Here is a 25,467-nt window from a genome sequence, read left to right as displayed (position 1 = left end):
ACCCAGAAGAAGACAACATGGACACCAGAACAAGAAAAGAAGTAAAGATGGAAAAAAAGAAGAAGAAAAAAGAAAGAAATAATAGGAGTCCCACCAGGTAATAAGGGGAAAGAGTATGAGGTAGGCAGGCTGAAAGAGCGGCGTGACCGGGAGCACGAAATGTGCTTTCCCGACCGCGCAGTGAAAAAAGATAGGCAAAAACGCGGGCCACCACGATGCCGGCACAGCGGCCTGACCGCTGTGCACAGAAGGGACGCTGCAGTAGAGCGCGGCGTTACAGTGCCAGCGTCCAACATGATTCAAGCTCTTAGCCTCCTGGCCATTTGCTTTCTAAGGGTTTTAGCCCATATGTACTCCTGTTCAGGCTAAGCATGTTTCTCGGTGCCCAAAAGGTTTTACTATGTGCACTGAGTTGCTAAGTTGGAAAAAGCAGAATAAGGCGGCAAATTGAATGATTCCTCTTAGGTAAAGTTAATTCAAAGCTTTAGCATTGTTCATTGTCAAATCATTTGGGATTTAGCTAACTCCTTTTTTATGGATGGCTTTAGCTCTTTTTACAAACCCAGACAGGGCAAAAGGGTGGTCTTGCCACCCTGATGTCACATAATTTGGACTGTGAGGCAAATCCCTGTGCCACATGCTCCATATATTTATTGGAATTTACTCTAGTTTTCCCTAACAGTAACAGGCTGTTTCACTGAATATCTATAACCTATCTCCGCAGAATCTGACTAAGGAAGTAAAAGACCGAATAAATAGGTGTTTCGAGGTATATATGGACAATGTAAATCCCCCCTATGTTAAAGCGCTTTATATTAAGTTCAGGTTAGGGATCCTCCCGCTCACGACATTTACTGTGAGATGGAGAGCGGAGGACCGGAATTTAATATTTTGTCATTTTTGTTAAAAAAACACAGAGTCACTCGTGCACTTTATGTTCTTTTGCCCTAGATATGTCGCCCCGAGGAAGAAGTGGATTGCCCCGTTATGCAGACTATTGGGGATAAGGGAATGGAAAATAGCATTGCGATTGATGATAACTGATACAAATGATAAAATAGTATTTTCAGTTGCAAGATATCTGCAAAGTGCATGGGCTATAAGAACTAGAGAGTTGTTATAATTGTCTATTTTAAAAATTGGTCTTAGTTATTTATTATAATAATTTATTATTCGATTTGATTGGAACGAGATAACGAGTTATTAACTTTTTATATTTAAAATGATAGGATTTTAAGATTTAAAGAATAATAATGTTTGTATTGTATTGTCTTAAAATCATGTGATTTTAAAATTCATTTAGGATTTTAATATGTATAATATGGTATTTTGTTTATTTTTTCTTTCCACAAATCGATATGTTATGGTGTTAATTGTTCACTTTTATGGCTTTTTAGCCGAAATAAAGTATTTAAATAAGAATATCTATAACCCTGTTGCGTCTCTTGGGACTTCAGCTTGTAGCCCTTTGGTCCTTTTTAGCATGGACAAGAAGGGATTCTAATTCTTTTATTTTGGTGTTGCACTTATGAGATTTCAACTTACAACTGTGTGATGAAAATTGTCTTAAGGGAGGGTCCAGGCACTGAAGAGGAGTCTGCTATCCTGTTACATTTTGAGCATGGTCTCAGGGAGGGATGTTAAATTAAATTATGTGTGAGTTTAATTTAGTGTTTGGCTGGAGCTTTTTAGGCGATTAAATCTCTTAGCCCATCTTTCAGTGGGTGAGGTGCCGCTATATCTGTTAATTAAATTTTTTTGCCAGCTCTCCAAGTTATAAGCAAATACCTAATTTTCAATTGAGCCTGGACTGATCATAATCTGATCAATGTTTCTATTTTTGGGGATGACATAAAGGCTTCAATTTGTTTCCCATTCCTGAACCTCAACATTTAGTGACTGCTGCTACAAGGTGAAGGATTAATTGAGAGAGAGTTTGCCGTGGGTCATTCTTAAAAGAGTTGATCAAGTTGTGTGCTAGGTACTTTATGATAAGTCTCGGAGTTGACCTTTTCAATGAGGTAGTGATGGCCTCTTTCACAAACATGGGATGTTTTCAGAGATTAAAAAATCGGTCCCCTATAATGAGCTACAGTGTGGTGAGGTCAGCAAAGCGTGTCATGATGAAGTGAAGTGATTAAAACTGACTACAGGTTGTGCGTATACCTTTATTCATGCTCCCCGGTCAGGTTTACAAATAGGGGACACTGCAGGATTGAATTTACCCTACTGTAATGTGTCGCCAGAAAAGGTCAACCTATTTTATCTCTGAAAACATCCACTGAGCTCAAAGGGGCGCGGCTTGACACAGATGCTAACAGTGGAAGCCTGAGGAGTTCCTTGCCGAGGGCCCCAATATTTTAACATTCTGGAAGTGCGTCCGATTTGAGAGCCCTTACGTGCTGGTACAGACCCAGATAAAGAGGTGAGCGGCACATTCCCAGGCATGTAGAGAAAGAGGAAAAGGTCCAGACAGAAGCAAAACGGAGGAAGAGGCAGCGCTTGGAGAAGCGCAAGATGGTGACTATGGGCATCGCCGTGGTGGCTGGGCCCACCCGAGAGCCAGCAGAGTGATCTCCCTGAAGGCCAGCTGGGGAGGACGGCTGCAAGAGGCAACTGAGTACCGTGGGACCCCCCCAGGGGAAACAAGGAGTATGAAAAAAGTGTCCCCCATCAGACGAGGAAATGCAAGTCTGAGAGGTAAGGTGGAGAGAGAGACGGAGACTCAGCCAGCTGCTGTGCTGCGAGAGGACCGCTGTAACTGTTGCGGCGAGAGAAGAGGTGGTTTGAGAGGGCCTTGTCGTGGTGAGATAGTGGATAGCCCTGACAGAAGCTGTTTGGTGCGCCCGGGGCCAGGAGGCAGCAGTTGCAGATGACCAGTGAGGGCTGTGATCGCGAGGGAGAAAGTGACCCCCCGCACAGAAGTAAAGAGAGTGACTCCCCTGAGTGCGACACTGATGGCGACGGAAACAGTGTCCTGAAAGAGCGACTTGAGGTGATGGGCAGCTATGCCCCAGAGAGGAGGGGATCGGTTGCCTTGCAATTATGGAGGGATGAGGCGAAGTAATTCACTGGCCCCAGCAGAAGGCGGTGCTGGGCTGGTGGGGGTGAGAACAGGAGCAGAACGACAAGGTGAATACACCCAAGCCAGTAACATTCTACAGCGTTTCAAAGGGGTGAGGCGTGTGGGCATGCCATGTGAGCTAACTAATAGGGATTGAGCAATGACGGAGAGCTGAGAGAGGACAGAATTGACTTGAACCACATGAACTTGTATAGAAGAGGGCTCCCCTGAAGGCCATCTGGTACACCTATGGGCACTTTGCAGCTGGATGGGAGTGGTGGCCATGGGGAAGGCTGCAAAGAAGAAAATGCTGTTCCCCTAGCGGAGGAAGAACCAAATGCAGAGGGAGATGCACAGCAGGGACCAACGTTTCAATATGTGATTCAAGCCATAACGGCTACTAGGGAGGCATTGGAAATTAAAATATACACCAAAGGGGCGGATTTGAGTTTGCTGAGAGATGACCACCGCCGGTGGGCGGAGCGCATCACCACAACGGAAAGGGAGGTGGCAGAATTGCCCCCAGCGGTTTCAGATCTGACAAATCGATTGAAGGAAAAGTTAAGACTTTGGAACGGCGAGCTGAGGATGCAGAAAATAGATTGCGCCACAATAACATCCTTCTAGTAGGATTGCCGGAAAGAGTGGAGGGGAGCAATATGATTGATTACTTAGAAAGATGTATCAGGTTCCAGTTTTCCAAAGAGGGTTTGTCCTCCTTTTATGCACCTGAAAGGGCGCACCAAGTACCAGGCAGGCCACCCCCACCGGGGGCCCCGCCACGACCAATGGTGGCAAAACTTTTATTTTACAAAGATTAGGATTACATATTGGAGCAGGCCTGTCAGAAGGGGTATCTGATGGTGGACAGTACTAGAGTATAGGTATATCCTGACTTCTCCCACGAAGTTCAGAAGAGACGTGCTACTTTTAACGAGGCTAAAAAGCACCCCCACCAGATGGGGGTGACATATAGCATGATGTTCCCAGCGCACCTCCAGGTGGTGACCAGTGAGGGAGTCCTTTTTTCCCCTTCCTCACAGGAGGTCTGGAACTGGATTGAAAATCACACGCAACCTTGACCTGGTGGGGAGCGCAGAGAGCTGCGTTCTCCGGGTTCTAGGAGAAGGACGCTCTTGCGTGCTGAAAGACCCCTGTTGGGTGAGGAATCACAATGAGAAAAAAGGAGAGCATTCGAAGCGGTGATGCACATGAGCGACTCAGGTTCTAGATCCCCATTCGTAACGAGAGGCGGCCGTGCAGAAATCTCTGAATCAAAATCAGCCTCTAGTGGGTCGAACACCTCTACCACGATACTCCTTCATATCATACCTGGAACTACAGATTACATCATATGAGATCTTGGCAAATATTGACTATTGACTAATATCAACTGAAAATGAGGGTGGGCAATCTCTGGCCTTCCCAAGAAGAGGAAGGGAATATAAGGAACACTTACTACGGATGCACAATTGTTTATTAATCTATCCTGATTGGGGTTCTGGGTGGGGGGGCCTGAGTTGGAACGTCTGGCCTACTGTCTCCCCACGTATATTTTGTGGGACAATCCTCAATGTTGGGATCAGTTTGGACAGGGGGCCTTGCTCAATTTGTCCTGGGAAGGGAATGCCTGTTGAAATGTTGGGGAGTTTACATGTTTGGGGATACAGCAATTGCATTGAAATCTTATGCAAGTTGTCTTGATTGGGGAACTCTGGGACACACTAGATGGGGCAGGGTCTGAGATGGTAGGAGAAATACAGATCATCATCTAAAATTAGTATGACTTCACAATCCAATTATAAACTATTGTCCTGGAATATTAGAGGCATACATACTATCTCCAAGAGGTTTTAATTATTCTGATATCTAAACAGACAGGGCGTCCACATAGCACTACTACAAGAGACTCATTTGACAGCCCAAGAGTGAGGAGCGATGCAGCGGAGATGGCGAGGGCAGCATATTATACTACTTAATCTGCTTTTGATGGGGTGTCTGCATCTGGGTGAAAGCGCGGGGTTCTTTCCAGTACATAGCACATGTAGTGGACCCGGAGGGGAAATATGTAGAATTGAACAAAAGGCTGGAGGGCAGAGACTTGACGATAGTCAACATCTATTCTCTAAATGTGCATCTTGGCTCTTTTATAAAGAACCTGTAAGGACAACTGGTGTGGCTTTTGACTCAAGAATATAGTAATAGGGGGCGATTTCAATTGTGTGGCAGACGTAGGAATGGTCAATTCACACCCGCTGCTGAGAGATGCACCAGTAAGGAAAGTGGCTCAGACGTTTTTAAACTAGCAGAGAGAATGGGTCCTGGTGGATTCGTGGCAAGTGACACATTCCCAGAAAAGGGATTATTCTTACTTCTCCATCTTATATAACTTGCACGTGAGACTAGACATATTTCTGGGCTTCCCCGATGTGCATGGTACGGTGCCAAATGCAGAATATCTGGCCGTACGATTTTGGACCATAATCTTATACTCTTAAGCTGCAATTGGCACCATCCTAGGACTAAGATACCCACCTGGAGGTTAAAACCTGAAATGCTGGAAGATCAAGCAGTTAGGGAGGAGCTAAGGCAGAGTATAGAAGGTTATTTTGAAACCAATGAAGGGACAGCCTCGGGCACGCAGGCAGAGTGGGAAGCATTTAAAGTCACATCGAGGGGTCAATGTCTGGTGACTGGGATGGAAGTGAGGAGGACCCTACTAAAAGAAATACAGGATGCTTAGGAGGAATTGGGCCAGATAGAGGGGCAGAGAGCGTAAAACCCTTGTAGGCAGCAGTCCCTGGTAGATACGAAAGAGGAAGTGGCAGCTAGTGTAGAGAGACTCCGCTGCTTTGACTACAGGGGATACATGGTACACATATGTGTAGAGAGATAAGGCAGGCACAATATTGGCCTGGCTGGCCAATCCAGTAAAGAGGCGAACTCCAATTTTGGAAATGTAAACAGATGAAGGTGGCTAGGGAATTTATGCAAGAGGAGATTAATGACTGTTTCCTTCAGTACTATACACATTTATGCTGGAGCACAAGCACCTGGGAGGTAGATGCAGGTAGGGCATATTTGGGCTCACTATAGCTACGGTGCCTCACTTTTGAGGAGGTGGACGGGCTGGAGGAGGCTATCAACCAGCAAGAGATTAAGGTAGCAATAAAAGGAATGGTCCGTGGGAAAACCCCTGGGACAGATGGCTTCTCAGTGGAATGGTACATGACCTATGCAGACCAATCAGTACCTAACCTTGAGAAGCAATATAATGAAGCTGAATAAGGGACTGCTTGCCTGACTTCGTTCGGGGAGCATTGATAGTGCCGTTACTGAAATCCGATAAACCCCCCCGGGATTATAGAGCATACCACCCCCTTTTGATGCTAAATATTGATTATAATATACTACATGTCACGGCTGGTACACCCTGATCAAGCAGGGTTTATACCTGGGCTTAATACCTCCCTTAAAATTAAAACCCCTGACTACGAAGGGGCAGTGGTCATGGCTGTTGATACAGAAAAGGCATTTGATAGTTTAGAGTGGGAATATCTGTATGCAGCAATGGCACAGTTAAGACTGGGAGGCAGCTTTGTGGCCTGGACTAGGCTGTTTTACAAAAACCTAACAGCACTCCTACGGACAAATAAGGTGATATCTCCGTGGTGGAGAGGGGGACACAACGGGGGTGCCTACTTCCACCCTGCTTTTTGCTTTGGCTGTGGAGCCCCTTGCAGCTCGGGCTCGGTCGGGAGCACATTACAGAGGTCTGAAGGTGAAAGGGCACTGGCACAGAAAAGCATTATATGCTGACAATACACTACTTTTTTTACGAGATACTGGAGAGGAGTTGGCTAGGTCTATGTTGGAGGATTTTGGGCAGCTATCAGGCCTTAAAGCGAATTGGCAGAAATCCCAATGATTGCAGAAGTAGCACCACCAGCTGATTTAGCCCCTCTGCAATGGTCCCGAAGTGTGTTTCGTACCTACGTGTTAAGATATACCATGATCAAGCAGACCTCCTTGATGGGAATGTGGGCAGTGCTATGCGTGCCCTGAAAACAATCATAGAATTTTGGAAAACCCTCCCAATATCAGTTATAGGTAGGATAGCACTGTTGAAGATGATTGTCCTTCCCCGTCCACTATATTATTTTGGAGCAGTCCCCTAGTGGATAACACAAGCAACATTTAGGAAACTGGACACAATGGTTATATCATTTATATGGGGTTCAGGCCACAGGCAGGTGACTCTGACTGTGCTACAACGACCAGTGGGAGAGGGGGACCTAACGGCACCAGACTTTAAGGGGTATTACCTGGTGGCCCAGCTGTAGTGGTTTGTCCAGTGGATGGCCGATAAGACAAAGACCAGAGAAGAAGCGAGGCCCTTTTGTACCAGGTTTGACAGATTTAACTAGAATATTACTGAAGGTCAGGCGCACTACCGTGACAGGAACTGAGGAGATCAAGAAGATTTTCAAATGTTGGGATAGATGCCTGCGTATGGCCCATGTTAAAGTACCCTACTCACCGGATATCCAGATGATGTTGCTGGGAGCCCTTCCACATGGACGGGATTGGAGAAACCTGGAAGCCTGGGCAGAGGCAGGGGCTTCTACCCTGGGAGATCTCTTTAGGGACGGGGAACTACTTTCATTTGAGGATTTTAGAGTAGACTATAATATCCCTGCGGGGCATTTCCTATTATATAGGGTAATCACCATGGCGATTCGCCGCCACTGGATAAAAGGCACGGTTGAATCACCAGAAATTCAGAAGTTGGAGATATATAGCCCTTTCCTCAGGCACAATTAAAGTGGTTTCCTGTTTAAACAAGGGTTTAGAGGGAGCTTGTCGTCACCCGCTGGAAAATTTGAACCCTAATTGGGAGGAAGATTTGGGTACCCTGATATCAGAGGAGGCCTGAGATGCCATACTTGATGGAACCCCTAGAGTTTCATGAAATCTTCATTTTAAACTGATTAATTTCTACGTATTGCAGCAAGCGTATTTGACTGCTGAGCAAATAAAGCAATATTTTCAAGTGGGGGAAGCAAGTTGTCCTAGATGTAGAGAAATTGGGATGGGCTGCTCCATATGTTATGGAGTTGCCCGCAGCTGCAGCAGTATTGGGAAGGGATTACGATGCTGCTCGCCACTGCTTTGACCAAGAATGTCCCTTGTACACCGGGGAACTGCCTGCTGAGCTAGTTCCCTCACACTTCGAAAAATAAAATTACCAGCAAAGTTCAGGACTTGGCTTTCCTTATAGCGAAGTACAAGATAACGTGCAACTGGAAATCAAAGGGAAGGCCTCAACTGCTGGGCTAGCAAAATGAACTGGCAAAGTGGGCAACAATTGAGGGGGAAGTTGAGGGAGGCACACAAGGGGACTGGTTCTCTGGAGACGGCGCATGCATTGGAGGCCATTGCGACTGAATTTCAGACAGCTGTAATAGATGATGCCACATCACCATGAGGGATTAGACTGGGATATGCTTTGCAGAGGTCAATAAAGACGTTTAATGGAACAGCGGATGACTGCCTTTTCTTCTGTCCCCAGCTCTTTGTATAAATAATTGTCTACAATTGGTGTGCTGACCATATTGTGCTGCTGAAGGGACCTCTTGACATCTATCTGTATTAAAAACTTTCCTGGGGTGCAATTGAGGGAGGGGAGAATTAGTAGGGGAGGAGGTTGTTACTGATGATGGCTGCAGAAGTTACCAGGGGACTTCAAATGTACCAGATACAGGGGGTCATTCTGACCCTGGCGGCCGGTGACCGCCAGGGTCACCGACCACGGGAGCACGGCCAACAGGCTGGCGGTGCTCCCGAGGGCATTCTGACCGCGGCGGTTCAGCTGCGGCCAGAAAGGGTAAACCGGCGGTCTCCCGCCGGTTTACCACTGCCCTTGTGAATCCTCCATGGCTGCGGAGCGCGCTCCGCAGCCATGGGGATTCTGACACCCCCTACCGCCATCCTGTTCCTGGCGGGTCTCCCGCCAGGAACAGGATGGCGGTAGGGGGTGCCGCGGGGCCCCTGGGTGCCCCTGCAGTGCCCATGCCCATGGCATGGGCACTGCAGGGGCCCCCGTAAGAGGGCCCCGCAAAGTATTTCAGTGTCTGCTAAGCAGACACTGAAATACGCGACGGGTGCAACTGCACCCGTCGCACCCCTGCAACTGCGCCGGCTCAATTCTGAGCCGGCGTCCTCGTTGCAGGGGCATTTCCTCTGGGCCGGCGGGCGCTCTTTTGGAGAGCGCCCGCCGGCCCAGAGGAAATGTCTGAATGGCCGCCGCGGTCTTTTGACCGCGGTGCGGTCATTCAGCGGCGGTACCTTGGCGGACGGCCTCCGCCGTCCGCCAAGGTCAAAATGACCCCCACAATGATGTGATTAGATACACTTAATATGTTTATTGTGTGCACTGTATCAACGCTGTTACTGGTACAAGGACATGATGATGCAAGATTAATGTAGGTTGGGGCCCAACTGGGCCTTCTGCTTTATTGAAAAACTAATAAAAAGTGTTTAAAAAAAATAAAAGAAAACATCCACTGAGCCCTCCTCGTCCTGAACAGAGGAGTTGTTGCCTGCACTGTGACTAGCTTGCCACCTATGGTGGGTGAGGGAAATTCCCCTTATAAAAGACATACCCCTTCCAGTGAGGTTACCTTTACTAAGTGCTGTGTACTTTATTCCAGTTGGTTTAACCATGTTTGTTCAAGGGCTCATCCTGGCCTGGAACAGGCTCTTAAAAACAAACCAAGACCTAATCACATAGTGGCCAAGTGCAGGTTGATTTATAAAACCACCCTTAAAAACAGAAAGCATTATTTGAGACAAGAGACTTGGACCAAATTTGCAGATGCTTGCTCTCTTAAAACTATTATCAAATTTTGGGAAACAGAGAACTGCTGAGTCTTTTTTTTGTAATGGCTCCCCAGCTAAAAATGCTTACATTGTCCCTAATAAATGGGTGGTACATTTCAAAGGGATTAACAGTTCATCCAAAGTGGGTTCTTCAAATCTAATTTTTCAATTAGAAGAAGTTAGGGATGCAATTGGCTGGCTTAGTAGGAGTAAAGCCCCGATCATAATGAAGTCCATTCTGACATGCTTAACCTGGACACTACCTTATGGGCTCCTTTGTTTAACCTGACTTTATATGCTGCACTTAAGTCAGGGATTTCTACATCTTGGTCTCAATCTGTTATAATCCCTATTTTTTAAGAAGGGTCACAAGACAGATCCACAGCAGTACAGGCCGATCTCCCTACTAGACTCAACAGGTAAGATTGCATGGAGGGTGATTTTATTGCAACTGCCGGAGTGAGTGGAGCAAGATCAGATACATTCTGATATTAAATATAGTTTTAGGCAGGGGAAAGGTACAATAGATCTGTGTCTAAATCTATATTCAATAGTGAACAAATTTACAGTTGTTAGACCTGGTGGTATCCACTTGGCTTTTATGAACCTCTCATCAACCTTTGATAGTGTGAATAGGAATAAACAGTGGCCTTTGATGATTTCCATGGGGATTACTCTGGATATAGTACATTTACCTGCTGACCTGAATAGGAACATGACTTGTTCCATAAGGCTTGGTGGGAATGGGGATTGCAGGGAGGATTTCGAGATTAAGGGCTTGATTACAACTTTGGAGGACGGTGTTAATCTGTCCCAAATGTGACGGATATACCACCTACCGTATTACGAGTTCCATAGGACATAATGGACTTGTAATACGGTAGGTGGTATATCCGTCACACTTGGGACGGATTAACACCGTCCTCCAAAGTTATAATCAGGCCCTAAGTGTGGAGTCAGGCAGGGGTAAATCTTGGCCCATTTTTTATTTACCCTGTCTAAGTTATGTGAGAGGCGGGTTTCGGTCTCGAGGGTGCCTATCTATATCTGTTCATAACCTCTAAATCTATTTTTTTAAAATCTGACTTGTGGAAAATTATGCCCTTAGAAATTCTAATGAAACTCAAAAAATGTCTGTCCATGTGCATGCTATTCTTAAAACAATTCTGCAGATTGAGTATCACTTAATTTTTGTTAGTAATATATTTCATTGCTACCATTTAGTTGGATTCAGGGTTGGATGGTGTTGGACTTTTTTGCTTATGCAGGGTCATCCCCAATCTTTTTGCCTCCTGCCTCCTATTTTTTCTGACCGGTTGCTGTTGGCTTTTGAACTCTGAGCACTTTACCACTGCTAACCAGTGCTAAAGTCCATATGCTCGCTGTGTAAATTGTATGGTTGATTGGTTTATCCATGATTGGCATATTTGATTTACTAGTAAGTCCCTAGTAAGGTGCGCTATAGGTGCCAGGGCCTGTAAATCAAATGCTACTAGTGGGCCTGCAGCACTGGTTGTGCCACCCACATAGGTAGCTCTGTAATCATGTCTCAGACCAGCCACTGCAGTGTCTGTGTGTGCAGTTTTAACTGTAAATTGAACTTGGCAAGTGTACCCACTCGCCAGGCCTAAAACTTCCCTTTTCTTACATGTAAGGCACCCCTAAGGTAGGCCCTAGGTAGCCCCAAGGGCAGGGTGCAGTGTATGGTTAAGGTAGGGCACATAGTAATGTGTTTTATATGTCCTGACAGTGAAATATTGCTAAATTCGTTTTTCACTGTTGCAAGGCCTATCCCTCTCATAGGTTAACATGGGGGCTACCTTTAAATCTGATTAAAGTACAGATTCCCTTTGGGAGCGGATGGACATGTGGAGTTTGGAGTCCCTGAGCTTACAATTTAAAAATACATCTTTTAGTAAAGTTGATTTTAAGATTGTGTGTTTGAAAATGCCACTTTTAGAAAGTGAGCATTTTATTGCTTATTCCATTTCTGTGACTCTGCCTGTTTGTGGATTCCCTCTCTGGGTCAGTTTGACAGTTGGGCTGGTTGCACCTCACACTAGACAGTGACACAAAGGGAGCGGGGGTGTAGCCTGCATATCCTGATGAGCCATCTGTGGTAGGAGGGAGGGGAGGAGTGGTCACTCACACCTGAAAGGGCTGTGCCTGCCCTCACACAATGCAGTCTCCAACCCCCTGGTCAGTGTCTGGGTCCTGGCCTGGGCAAGACAGGATTTCACATTCACAAGAGACTTTGCTTTGAATTAGGCCTACTTCAAAGGAGAAATTGGGTATAAGAAGGGCACCCAAAACCACAGACTTTAGAACACTTCTGGAAACAAGAGGAACCTCTGCCTGGAGAAGAGGTGAAGAGCTGAGGGAGTAGAGCTGCCCTGCCTGTGACTGTGCTTTGTGGAGCTATCCTGCAGTTGCTGCTTCTGCCAGAGTAAGAGGGCAAAGACTGGACTTTGTGTGCCTTCCATCTTGTGAAGAAATCTCCAAGGGCTTGATTTAGAGCTTGCCTTCTGTTGTTTGAAGTCTCAGGGACAGCAAAGACTTCTCTCTGCCAGCACCTGGGGTCTCTGTAGAGACTCCTGCTCTGACAAGCGGTGCCCTATCCAGTCCCTGGGCCCTTGAAGGAAAGCTGGTGGAAATTCAAGGAAATTGACTTCGGACGACTTCGGACCGATGCCGCTGCTGGATCCAGTGACGCTGCCTGCACCTGACTCCATGATCTTCACTGGAACGCGATGACCTTCGCAGGCCCGACATCGATGCAGCCCCGCCGAAGTCCACGACTCCGTGAAAGTCGCTGCACCACCTCGTGACCGACGCCGCTCGAAGTGCACGGATTCAACCTTTCGCACAGACGCCACAATCCCTGACTTCGCGCATCGGCTCGTTTTCATTTCTTCACCAAGGTACTGTACCTGTGGGTCTACGTGACTCCGTGTCCGCTGGTGTCAGATTGTTGGGAACGACTCCGTTACGATGCCGTGTTAACACCTCATCGAAGCATTTTGTGTTTCTAAGCGCTGTTTTTTAGTTTAATCTTTAAAAATTCATACCTTGACTCGTGTATGTTGGATTTTTGTTGTTTTGGTCTTGTTTTGTTTAGATAAATATTTCCTATTTTTGTAAAACTGTGTAGTGTCATTTTGTAGTGTTTTCATGAAGTCACTGTGTGTGTTGGTACAAATACTTTACACCTAGCACTCTGAAGTTAACCCTACTGCTCTGCCAAGCTACCAAGGGGGTAAGAAGGGGTTAGCTTGGGGTGATTCTCTTTTACCCTGACTAGAGTGAGGGTCCTTGCTTGAACAGGGGGTAACCTGACTGTCAACCAAAGACCCCATTTCTAACAGATGGGTTCATCATTTGTTGGCTGTTTCTAAAGGCAGATCCCTTGTCAGTGATCTTGATCCTTGTAGTTGTGATATAGGCTAAGACACCCTCTATATTATAATGTTCTGTGAATTCTTTACTGACTTACACCGTAAATGTATTATACGAATTCTCAAGGGCATGAACTTTATTTAAGTGAAGCCTGCTTTTACTTAATTGCAGAGGTTAACCAATGAAGGTGTCTGTTTCAAAATTGTCAGATTTTAAAGGGCGTGATGAAGAAAAGGTTTAGTGTGGGAAATTAATTGTTTTAGCTTGCTCTTTTTTATGCTTTGTTTGACTGATGTTTTAATTTGGTTTTAGTGTTCATGTATTCATGGTTTTGCATGCTTATTTCGCACTTATTGTGCACTTGTTTTTACGTAGTATTTTCTGGAAAAGCTCTCTATTAAACATTTTGATGATGATAATAATAGGAGATACTCATATATAATTAGTATAAATGGAAAGGACTGTCCCTTCTTTGCGATAAGGATTTGGATATTTGGAGGCTGAATCACAAAGACATGGAAGATTACTTAAAAGAGTACTCCTGTAGAACTACTTCCTGTACTCATAAATGCTTTTGTGAGCAAGCTCCAGTGTGGGCAAACTCAACTATAAATATTTTAGTCGAGAGTCTGGTTCAACTGTCTGTATATAAAAGCTGGTAGAACCACAGACGTGCAGTGTTTCTTATAAGACTGTAAAAACTCTTTCTAATTGCTGCCTCTTCATCCATCACTCTTGCAAATTAATTCCGTCGATGTTTAATGTCATTCACTTTTAAAGTGCTTCCTTTTTACAGTGGCACCACTAAATAATCCTTCATACTTACGTATCATTTGCATTACTTAGAAAATGGCAAACAAACATCATCAGTTTGGGTTGCTTGATTACTTAACTTGGGGTAAAGCATGTCTAATAACGATACTTCTGGTTCACCAGAGGCTAAAAACCATAGCACACACATCTGCAGTAAGGATTGTGACCACACTGAAGTTTAGGCTCTCAACCAGTTTTAGTTTATGTAGATAAAAACCGCCAAGGCATCCACAGATATTTTTTCATATGAGCGCCATTTGTTTATATGAGGAGCCTCCTATAGTTTATGTGCATTTAGGTATAACTATCAAAGTGCTTAAGACAAATTCCTTGATTAGCCTTAACAGTACGTTAAGGTCAATGCAGCTTTCACCCTGTGAATGGATTCCCTCTTCCTTGGGGTAACACAGCATCTTAAGCTAAATTGGCTGTGGATTTAACAGCAAGCACATCCAAAAGCATTGGTGGTGATTAGAGCTCCCTATCCAAGATGGAGCTCTAATCCTAAAGGCAGATCAGAAGACCATAATCCTCTGGTAGTGGGTTATTTTTTTCAAGGTGACAATCTCATCAAAGAACTGTAAAAGTGAACTGAAAAACTCTTTATGATTGAATCCATATACAGGAAGACTGAGAGACACGACTGAAATATCTGTAAATGGTTTCCATATTACTGACATCTAATGCACAGTAGTCACTACTTAAGGATGTATGTTTTTTATAATGGGCGTGCAAAGAAAGGCATCTTACAATTATACATGGTTCAGCCTTTGTGGAATTTAAATTTCACAAAATGTGTGAAAAAAAAAGTATTTTGTTGCAGCAGGAAAGCATTTATAGGGCAGAGTAGGACTGCTCGTGGTACCAGGTAGACAACTATCACTAAGTTACATTCCACATCCTCTGTTCCAAGAGTCAGCCCCCTCCAGTAAAGTCCTGAGAGTCATACTGCAGTGACACCCAATCCTTTGTGAATTTACACCTAGCCCACTCAAACTGTGCCCTGAAGAGGCTTCCCACCCCGAACTGTCCCCGGCCCCTGCACCACAGCTGTCACTGCATTTGGATTCTTTCACTGCCACAAATACTCTACTCCTGAATACCTGCACTTTTGTGGCAGCAAATGCTTCCTTGCAGAGTGAATGGGTGGGGTTATCTTCATCTTAGGGGAAGTAATACTAAGTTAAGAAACGTTGCCCACCATTGGGGTGGAAATATATATATGTCATCTGCCCCCAAATTATATACTGGATGAGATGCCGATTTTGACGTAGAGCCCACAAACCCTATACCTCAATGAAATGCATGTTTGCCAATATGTTTTGTACCAGTTGATATTGTATACATGTTCTATTCTGTAATCAAATTGATCATTGATCTGTCAAACCACAGCTTACGTATTTCTAATACACACTGTAACAGCTCTCATTTATGGAAGATAGTGTTAGGTGGCTTTCTGGAGCCCCACCAATCGGGACATACACTAGCTTGCCTATTAGAGCAACTAATATAATGTTGCAAATTTGTTAGACCTATCATTATGCATACAACAATTTACTACATGCATATTAAAATCTCATGCACGTCAAAACAGTGAATAAAATCAGTACTTTTAGAACATCAGCTGTTTGAGGGCCCTTAGTAAAAAAAAAAAAAAAAAAGGTAAAACAGCAGTCACCACCACAGTTGCTTTTCTGAATTGCACAAGTAAATGTGTCCATAAATGTATTCACTCTTAAACATTAAGTAATATTATTCCTTTTCACACATAGAGTTTATGTAGAGGGGAGCACAAAGGTTGAATTCAGTTTAAACATCTCTCTCAAATAAAACGTTCTCCAGTCAAGTAATACAGGGCACATACATAACAATGTCTAATACATTCCTGTCCCTAACTACATGATCTTGGTGATAAATGACTTCCGCTCCCATTTACTATCTTGATAGTCAAATGCTTTTTGAAACATAATGAATTGCTCCCCTAGTTTATTGTTCATTCGGTCTACTGAGTATGTCAGAGATTTCGGTTTTACACAGATTGCTGTTAAGACTTGCTGGTTATTTGGATCATTGCTAGCAGCGTTTTTCATGTATCTCAACATCTTTTTGAATTTGACCAGTGACAAATAGTTATTATCCCATATAGTCTGCTTGCCCTATGCCTTTAAGTTTTTCTTTAGAAAGAGGAAGCATTGCCCTTTGTCAGACTTTGATATTTCATCCCATAAAAGAGAAGTGTTTGAAACATCTCATTATGTTTGCACTTCTTAACATGAAGGCAGATCCACCACACTTTCCCAATGGATGTTACTCCTGGTTGCATTTGCACTGTTGATGGTGGAACTCCTTGCCTCAATCTAAGTGGTTTTCTTGCTTCATTACACTCTATTCTCTCCAACAGCTGATTGTGCATTGTTGCTCTACAGAAAACACCTGAGGAGCCCAAAATGAGTTTGATGCCTATTTGAATACCAGGTCCTCATATCCTTTGACCACCTAAAGTATGGTGAAAGCTGACATTAGCGATGGGAAAATTCCTTTCACCAGCATGCTCAAGGAAGCCCTTCTTTGAAGCTCATAGACCAGTTAAGGCTTTAACTATTGACTTCCTAGGTCATATTCAGGTTGAAGTGTACATTACCAGCTTCAGCATGCCCTTACCTTTCCATTCCCAGAACAAGGGTTGGAAAATCCTCCTGGACACTGCAAGCATTCTGGACCATAGAAGCCGCTACAACATTCTGGCACCTGTGAATTAAAGGCAACTGCAGTTAATTAGAAAGCAAATAATCTCAGAATAATTTAAATATGGACATTTATCGCATGGCAATATGTACTCAGATTCTTTGAAAGTGCAGGATTATTTTGCTGTGTTTTTGAATTGCACTCTATTAAACCCACATGCAGCCAGAAAGGCAATATGATTTCCTTACACCAGGCTCTTCCATGAAGCTACTTGACAAACCAAGGAACTTAACTATTGCTGAATTTTAGAATGCAGAATATTTAACCTTCAAAATCACTCACAAACCGAATGTCTGTGACTACCTAGCACACCACTTCATCTTCAAAGACAGAAAATAGGTATCGTGATACAGGAAACAATGAGAACCTACAGTTCAAAACGTACCATTACCCCTCCAACTATTCCAAATCAATTACTACTCTTCCTCATTTCCCTAGCTGAAGAATAGTTAAGAGGCCTATATCATACCAGGGTCATAAGCATATCCATGCCCAGCGCACATAAGCAAGTACATCCTCATTAGTAGAACAGCTGACACTGAGGCCAGAGCTAAATGTTTTATGTCCAAATACTGATCACAAAAAATATCGTCAGCCAGGCTAAATATAAGTTACAAAAACATCGCTTCTTTAGGTGTAGAGTTTCTATTATTAACTTCAGTTGACCAATAGTTTTGTAAACTGTGTTCAGGACACTATGGGGGTCATTCTGACCCCGGCGGTCTGAGACCGCCGGGGCCAGGGTCGGCGGGAGCACCGCCGACAGACCGGCGGTGCCCCGCAGGGCATTCTGACCGCGGCGGTTCGGCCGCGGTCAGATGCGGGAAAACGGCAGTCTCCCGCCGGTTTCCCGCCGCCCTGCAGAATCCCCCATGGCGGCGGAGCACGCTCCGCCGCCATGGGGATTCTGACACCCCCTACCAGGCGGGTCTCCCGCCAGGAACAGGATGGCGGTAGGGGGTGCCGGGGGCCCCTGGGGGCCCCTGCAGTGCCCATGCCCATGGCATGGGCATTGCAGGGGCCCCCGTAAGAGGGCCCCACAAAGTATTTCAGTGTCTGCCATGCAGACACTGAAATACGCGACGGGTGCCACTGCACCCGTCGCACCCCTGCAACTCCGCCGGCTCCATTCGGAGCCGGCATCCTCATTGCAGGGGCATTTCCGCTGGCCCGGCGGGCGCTCTTTTGGAGAGCGCCCGCCGGCCCAGCCGAAATGTAAGAATGGCCGCCGCGGTCTTTTGACCGCGGTGCGGTCATTTGTCGGCGGGACTTTGGCGGGCGGCCTCCGCCGCCCGCCATAGTCAGAATCAGGGCCTATATGTATGTCAAACAATATTTAGGCCACAATATTCTGATACCACATTGAGCTATCACCAACCATTCGGTTGAGTTTTCCTTTAAGTGCTCCTTATAAATGGTACAGACCACCATTAACGTAGTAATCTCCTGCTCAAACTATGCTAACTGTCTTTATGCCTCTAAGCCTCTCTCATTGTGAACCAGAGGTACAGAGAGTCCAGGACAGCAAGACAAGTCCTTAACCTTCACACTCAGACTCACATTTCAATCTGTGTTCAGTCTCTCTAGTACCTGTATCAAATGATCAAATATGACAGAGTGCATGGTTATGCCCATGTAGCTCCCATCGAATGCCCCCTTGATGCTAAGAAAGGCAAAGCAGCACTACTGCCCACTTTGCATTACTTTGGGGAAACTTTCTGTCTTCACAGTTTTGCGCTGGAAAGTAAATCTCGTGTAAACTTTTTGCACCGATTTGTGTCACGTTTATGACACAAACATGGTAGTAAATGTTAAGAAATATACCCCTAAGACTTAACTTACACTGGAAATCTATATGACATAAGCGAGGCTCAGATAAGCCTGTGACGTCACATTGAAGGCTCTGGCCCCGGATAAAGTGTGACTGGATTTTGAAAAGTGGCGAGAAACAGGGAAACCAGCATGAGTAGCATGTCTCTTGTTGTCCTCTCAGAGATACCAGTTGAGCCCTAGACTGAAGACCCCAGTATAACATTTGCTTAAAGCCCTTCCTAGAGCCATCTCCATGCTACACTTAGAGTCTCAAAACGAGGAGCCCTCATGCCCTCCAAGTGCTTGAGCTGCCCCCTTCTTACAGTAGAATGACTTGTTGGTATTAGAGACTCACTAATGGATTACCAGAAATTCTTATGGTACTGCTACAGGAATGGTGAATCTATATGAACTGACTATCAGACAGGTCGGTTGTAAGAATGGATAGTATGAATAAGGGGCGTCTGTAAGCTTCAGGGCTACTGAGTCCCTACTCATACTCATGTCCCAGAAAAAGAACAGCAACAACTCTAATGAGTCCTGGGCAGATATACACTATTTCTAATTGAAGAAGGCTTTGTGAGATTTATTTCTGCTACAAATGCAGCTCTCCCAACAAAAAACAATGTTATTTTTTTATAGAATGAAGACTCAGTTATCATCCTAATGACAAGAGGGAAGGGTGTGTAGACGTCTATATGTTCAGTTTATGGTATTACTAAATGTGAAGTTTGCACATATGAAATTCATCTGAAATTCAACTAAAGGACTAAAGTCTGGCATTTGGAACATTGTTATCAGACGAATGGACTGTCCTTTTAGTCACTTCTCTTTTTATGAGCCAAAAGAGAAAAAGGATAGATTTGCGTTCCTATTGATGCTCTATGGACCTAAACAAGGATGAAGTCATATATACATAGTGTACTGTGGTAATAAATGGGAGAATCTCTAGTATTGAGCTGATGAATTGAGGGTTGTACGCCCAACTACTGAGTAGAAAATCTTATTTTTTGTGTTTTTAGTAACATACTGTTGTTTTGATTGTAGTTCTGGGTACTGTGTAGCATAATGTTATTTAAGTACTGGTTAATGTAATGTATTTTGTCACCTTGTTCTTGTGGTAGTAGAATGTATTATGTCATATGGTTCTACATTTTCCTATATAAGTCAGTGATTGGAATGAAAAGGCAAGAGATGTTCCCTGTTGATGACTTTAACACTTCTGTGTACCGGGTTGTTTCATGAATACAGAAATCTTGTTCATCAATTTTGAGTCAGAAAAGTATACACTACACAGTCTACAGGTCAAGTTACTCTTGCCCAATCCTGTGAAGATGGAGGATGGGCAAGCAGGACGCATGTGTGACTTATAACAAAGGCTCACCCCTGGAGCACTGGTAATTAAAATATTATTTCTAGCTAGAGTCACTGTGATGTTGTAGACGTTATGCTTCTTACCTGTACCTCTAAGAGTGTGCTCGATCCCTACTCATGCTTGTCATAATGCAAGTCAAAGGAGATAGTTACAAGTAACTGGACATTTGGCACTTAATGAGTTATATGAAAGAAGAGAAACACACAATTTGAATATATGTTATGTATGTATTTGGATTTTCAAGACCCAATATTTGCCTTTGGGCATGTTAGTGCTAAAGAAAATCGTCAAATATGGAGAACCGTTGTTAGTGTGACTATAGCAATTTTTTCAGTGCCTTCCCAAATTTCTACAAGGTTGGCTTACTCTGTATTTCAGAATAAACGCTTTCCAGGGTGTGGCTGTGTCTCCACGGATCCTCCTCCCGTCCCCTGACTTTGGCATGTTTTCTTAAAGGGCAGGATGTTGAAAAGTGTCGGTTTGCAGCTCGTGTGTGTGATGATAATGTTGAATGTGATGACGCAGAAATGAAGGTTTTCCATTTATTAGCGCATAAACGTAGTGTTGCAATAATCAAGTGTGACTTTAATCGAAATAATAAAGATTGTACGGGGACAAATGTGCCCTCAGAGTAGTTTGCCAACATTTATAAGCGTGCTTTATATAACGTGATGTATTAGAATTGCACGAATCTGATATAATCGTAAACGTGTGCTATGATTTGCTTATTTGAAATGCTTTAGCTTAGCATAACTTTAGTGGAGGCTTTGGCCTAGTTGCCTGGTCTCACGGTTTAGATGCTCGTGTTTTTCCAATGTGCTAATAAACGTGTATTTCTGCTTGAAGCTGTACTTTTCCAGTGAAGACCGGTTCACATGCTTATCTTTAAGGTTTCGTGCCAGCCTGGCATCTTCTTCTTTGCTCCAAGGTCAATCTGCAGGTGCGGACAATGGAAGCTCTGAAAGTGAGTTAATTGGTATAATATGTTGCAACTTACGTACCCGTCTCCAAGGATAATGTATGCCTAGGTAGAAGCTTGAGAACTGTAGTTTTTGATTGGACAATTTGAAGCCAACCTATGAACCCTCCAATGGAAGACCCTACTGGATTTGAACTGTTGTCTATTTAAACCAGGTGCACAAGAAGAAAGCAGCCATTGCACCCTTTACAGCCATTAGCAGCCATTACCCATCGGACATTACAGCCATTTGCAGCTAGTATGGCCCATCATGCTGCAACGCCATTTTGAATGAGACTTTGATGCTTTCTCTAATCGAGAGAAAGAGACTTTAAATAATTCTTGCCCTAGAGACTTTAACTTTGAACTGCCCTTTGCATGAAGTAGTAGTTTATCTTGCCGCCGTGAGGCAATTGCCCCGTCCACTTTGCCCCTTTGCTCCATCCCATGCTGATCGAAACCAGTACCCATGCTGATCGAAACCGGTACCTGTGAGACGAAGACTTCCTTGAATGCTGATTGTAATTGGTAAATATGAAAGGAAATTGTACAATTGCATTGTGTTTCTTTTAGGTAACCAACTGCTGATTTTGATAAGAGCCCTAGTTAGGAGTTTTCTAAATTAATGTTGCTAAATTGTTTTTGCATGAAGTCCCACATGCAGATGCTAATTCGAGGTTAGATGAGGAATCATTGGTGCACGATGCAATTTGAGACCTTGTTATGCTGACTAATGTATTCAATTAGCTCATTACAGATTATAGTTTTAGTGGTTTGCGTTGCTATTATCGAATGCATTGTTATTCAAATACTGCATAGATTGCATCTTTTCCGCCGTTATGGACAGCTATTAATGTTCATTTACATATATCAATTGGTGTTGAGACACATCTATATTGTGCTAGCTTTGTTAATATAGGGAAATAAATTCATTAACATTGAATAAACTGGTGTGGTTATTCATGGCCGAAAGGTCATGGTTCGCCGAAATGTATTCTGGATTAATTGTTAAGTGTTATGTTGATCAGGGTATTGCTTATGTTCGTTATTGATTATTGATTAGATTAAACTGATTGATCTCGGGTGAAGAGAGTCTCACTTAGCCAAAAGATTCATCGACCCGAAGAGCGTCCAAAACACAGGTAAATTATTAGGGAGGAACGCTCTATCAGTAGATGGTAGCAGAGGACGGTTTAGACTTTTGAGACCCCACTCGAGAGGTATATGGTGTTGAATTAGATTTTTCTTGGGTAAAACAGATTGAGAGAATGATGATGGGCTAAGTCCCCCGCGACTTTCCCGGGATCTCGGAGCTTGCGAATGGAGAGAATGGAGGTGTGGAATCGGCGTTGGCGGTACTAGTGACGGTATGAGTGAAGTCAGGGTTTTGCGCTTGCACAGCTTATTGCCGCAGATTGTTTGAAAAGGTTGCGAGGATTTTAGAGAATAGCGGAGGTGCGACTCCGAGTGTAGGAGTAGGGAAGTCGTCGAACTTCATAGAAAATAGCAGAGGTGCGACTCCGAGTGTGAGAGTAGGGAAGTTGTCGAACTTCATGTGCATGTGGCACTTTGTGCAGAAAAAGGTCCACGTGGTTGTTGTTGTTGAGACAGGCCCTGCGAGGTCAAGAGACTCCGGAGTATGTTGAAAAGTGTATGAGACACTTGTTTTATGTTGTGGTCTGGTCGGTTTAGTAGGTTGATCGGGCGTGGTCAACGAGTCGGTACGTGTGTTAAGGGAGTGAAAGAAAACTTCGACTTCGGGCTTTGACAAATTCTAAGTGCACTAGAATAGATCACTGACAAGTTGAGAGCAGTCTGCGGGTCAGATTTGCTTGCGAAAGTGGGGACCGAGAAAGATGGAATAACTGCCGAAGCTAGTGAAAAATCCCTAAGGTCCTGAAGCGATTGTGTTACCCTTCCTGTAGTAAACCGACAGATCTGTTTTATTATTATTTTTTTGGTAGCTCGCGATACATGCCAGAAGTTGTTACGAGAGGAGCTGAGTGAAGGAGGACAAACCGCGAGGCTTTGTCAGCCGCAGTGTGTGTGAGTGTGACGTCACTAGGAGCCGCGCTGGGATAGGTTGGTTGCAAAGAAGGGTCGCGCACGGATTGGACGCAGTCCGTGGGGCTCGATTGGAAGGGGAAAGGCAAGCGAAGAGTATTCCGGGAATTAAAGTCACCTATTGATTACAAACTTTGTGAAATAAAAGACGAGAAAATGACATTTTTTAAAGCATTAAAGAGTGCGATGAAGGGGGAGTCTTACATTAAAGCGAGCGTAGGAGAGGAGACGCCACCCGAAGGTACACCAGCTTACATTGTAATGGAGGAAAAAGGGGTAGCTCCGTGCCTTTGGCTAAAGCAATGGCACAAGCTGACAGAGAAACATGGGAGCGTAGCGTTCCCGATCCATAGGACATTCAATATAAGGATCCTAGAGAATTTGAGATTCGCGATGTACGACATGAAGGTACCTCCAAGGCCAGCACAGTTTGAGGCTCTAGCGATTTGGGAACTAATGGCTAGACAGCAACAGCAAAATAAGTTCGAGACCAGGATAAGGAAGGTAGAAAAGACACTAGCGGATGCTAGGTGGGATAATGCACAGAAGGTGTGGAGGTCAGATGTATTGCAGGGGATAAAATTGTTTCCCGCAATTACTAAGGAAGAAGAGGCGACAGGCAAGAAAGTTACCTGTAAGACAAATGGGAGGTGTTCCAAAGATAGAGAGGACGAGGAAAAGTTAAGGAGAGAAGAGGAGTTAGAGGATGAGGAGTTAATCATGCAATTGCTGAACGACCGTCCACCACCTTATGCAGAGGGTGGACAAGGTCCAAGTACCAGTTCTGCTCCTCAGGCACCGGCACAGAACAATGAAACTCCGAGTTCAGAAGCGTCATCGGGATCTAAGGACCCGAGTTTACTGTTCACCCCGCAGATACCGCAGGTTAGGAGAATATATCCAGATGTGCCCATATTGAAACCAGCAGAAAATTATCAGCTGCAGGTTCCAAGGTACTACAGCAGTGACAACAGTACGGGAATGATCCTAGATCCAACCGTAATGGGAGTACAGAATAGTCACAACCCAACATTGGCACAAGCTGAATCAACCCAGTTTCTGATGCCTCAAAAGCAGATGCAGGGGGGAAACGCACATGCTCAGATGACGGGGAGTCAGATGGGCATGCCGGCAATGATGACCCATAGTGTGGGAATGAACATGCCTCAGAACATGGGGAATGGACAGAACGCAGATGCGATATCCCTACCCATTACTGTAGGTCCACCGGTACCTTTGTACATTCAGCCTAATTCAGGTATGAGCGGTCAAGGATCAATGGTGCAGAGTGGAATGGAAAGGAGGTGCATTCAAAACACTCCAGAGACAACTCCGATAGCGGCTCTGCCAACTGGATCTGGGTCCTTGATGGAGTTTAGTCCCATATGTGCTCAGTCAACAGTGGTGAGGTCAAGTCCCCCACTGATGATACCGCTGTCATCGAATACTGAAAAGCTGCCGCAACCATCAATGGCAGTCGATGTGAATGCTACACTGATGGGGTTGAAAGCGCAACAGCTGACACAGTGGTTCAACAGTCTGAATTCCACACAAAGCTCAGCCAGTGGGAAGGGAGAAGACTATCTGAATAGGATGAGGTTGAACATGGAAGCAGAAGAATTGGGGGAAGGGACTATGGGCGTGAATAGGTTAGAGTCCTACTCGGAAGAAGAGCTGAGGTATCTATGTCCCAGGATTACGAGAGAAGTGAACAAGGTACATAGAAGGTTGCAAGAAATAGCTGACAAAAACGGGGTTGAGATAGACAAGACAAAACACTTGAGCAGGAGCTATAGATTGGATTTCGGGACCACAGACTTTGAACACATGAGGTCAGCAGGCATGAAAACGCACCTTAGAGAATTGCTGCAGAGTGCGCAAGTGTGGAGGTGCTTAGACAAATGGGAAAGCAGATGGGTAAAGAGAAAGGAGAAGAGGAAAGACAGTGTCCCAGAGCACAACGAGAAAAGACCACAGAGTAGTGATGCAATAACCATGTTACCAATGAGGGAGACAGCTGGGGGAAAATTAATACATGTACCGTGGCACAGGAGCGACATTCAGTCTTTTACGGATGATTTTCCCAAACTGAGAGAGAAACCGATAGAATGGTATCAACAGACTGATAGGTTTGTGAAGCTTGCAAAATGTCTCTGGGAAGACCTGAACACCCTCTTTGAGATTGTGGTTCCGGCAGATTTGTGGGAAGACTGCAAAAGGGCTGTAGGTTGGCCGACAAGTGAACCAGAGAGAGACAGGGATACGGGTGCACCATCACCTATGGTGATGAGCTTGTACTACAAGGTGATTGAGCATTTGAAGACGAAAGTTGCCGCGAAAAATGTGGATTGGCAGAAG

At 44.6% G+C, this 25,467-nt stretch overlaps 1 protein-coding gene across 1 annotated transcript in view; it reads right to left on the bottom strand.

The window, feature by feature from the left end:
• STAB2 (stabilin 2) overlaps positions 1 to 25,467 on the bottom strand; it is an 805,158-nt gene that overhangs the window by 506,519 nt on the left and 273,172 nt on the right. Inside the window, 1 exon segment of the mRNA XM_069228991.1 lies at positions 16,817 to 16,903. Within this exon segment, the coding sequence (XP_069085092.1) occupies positions 16,817 to 16,903 (87 nt within the window).

The sequence above is a fragment of the Pleurodeles waltl genome, chromosome 4_1, assembly GCF_031143425.1.
Source record: "Pleurodeles waltl isolate 20211129_DDA chromosome 4_1, aPleWal1.hap1.20221129, whole genome shotgun sequence".
Lineage (NCBI taxonomy): Eukaryota > Metazoa > Chordata > Amphibia > Caudata > Salamandridae > Pleurodeles > Pleurodeles waltl.
The sequence above is the reverse complement of the archived record's forward strand: the minus strand, read 5'-3'. Positions and strand labels throughout refer to the sequence as shown.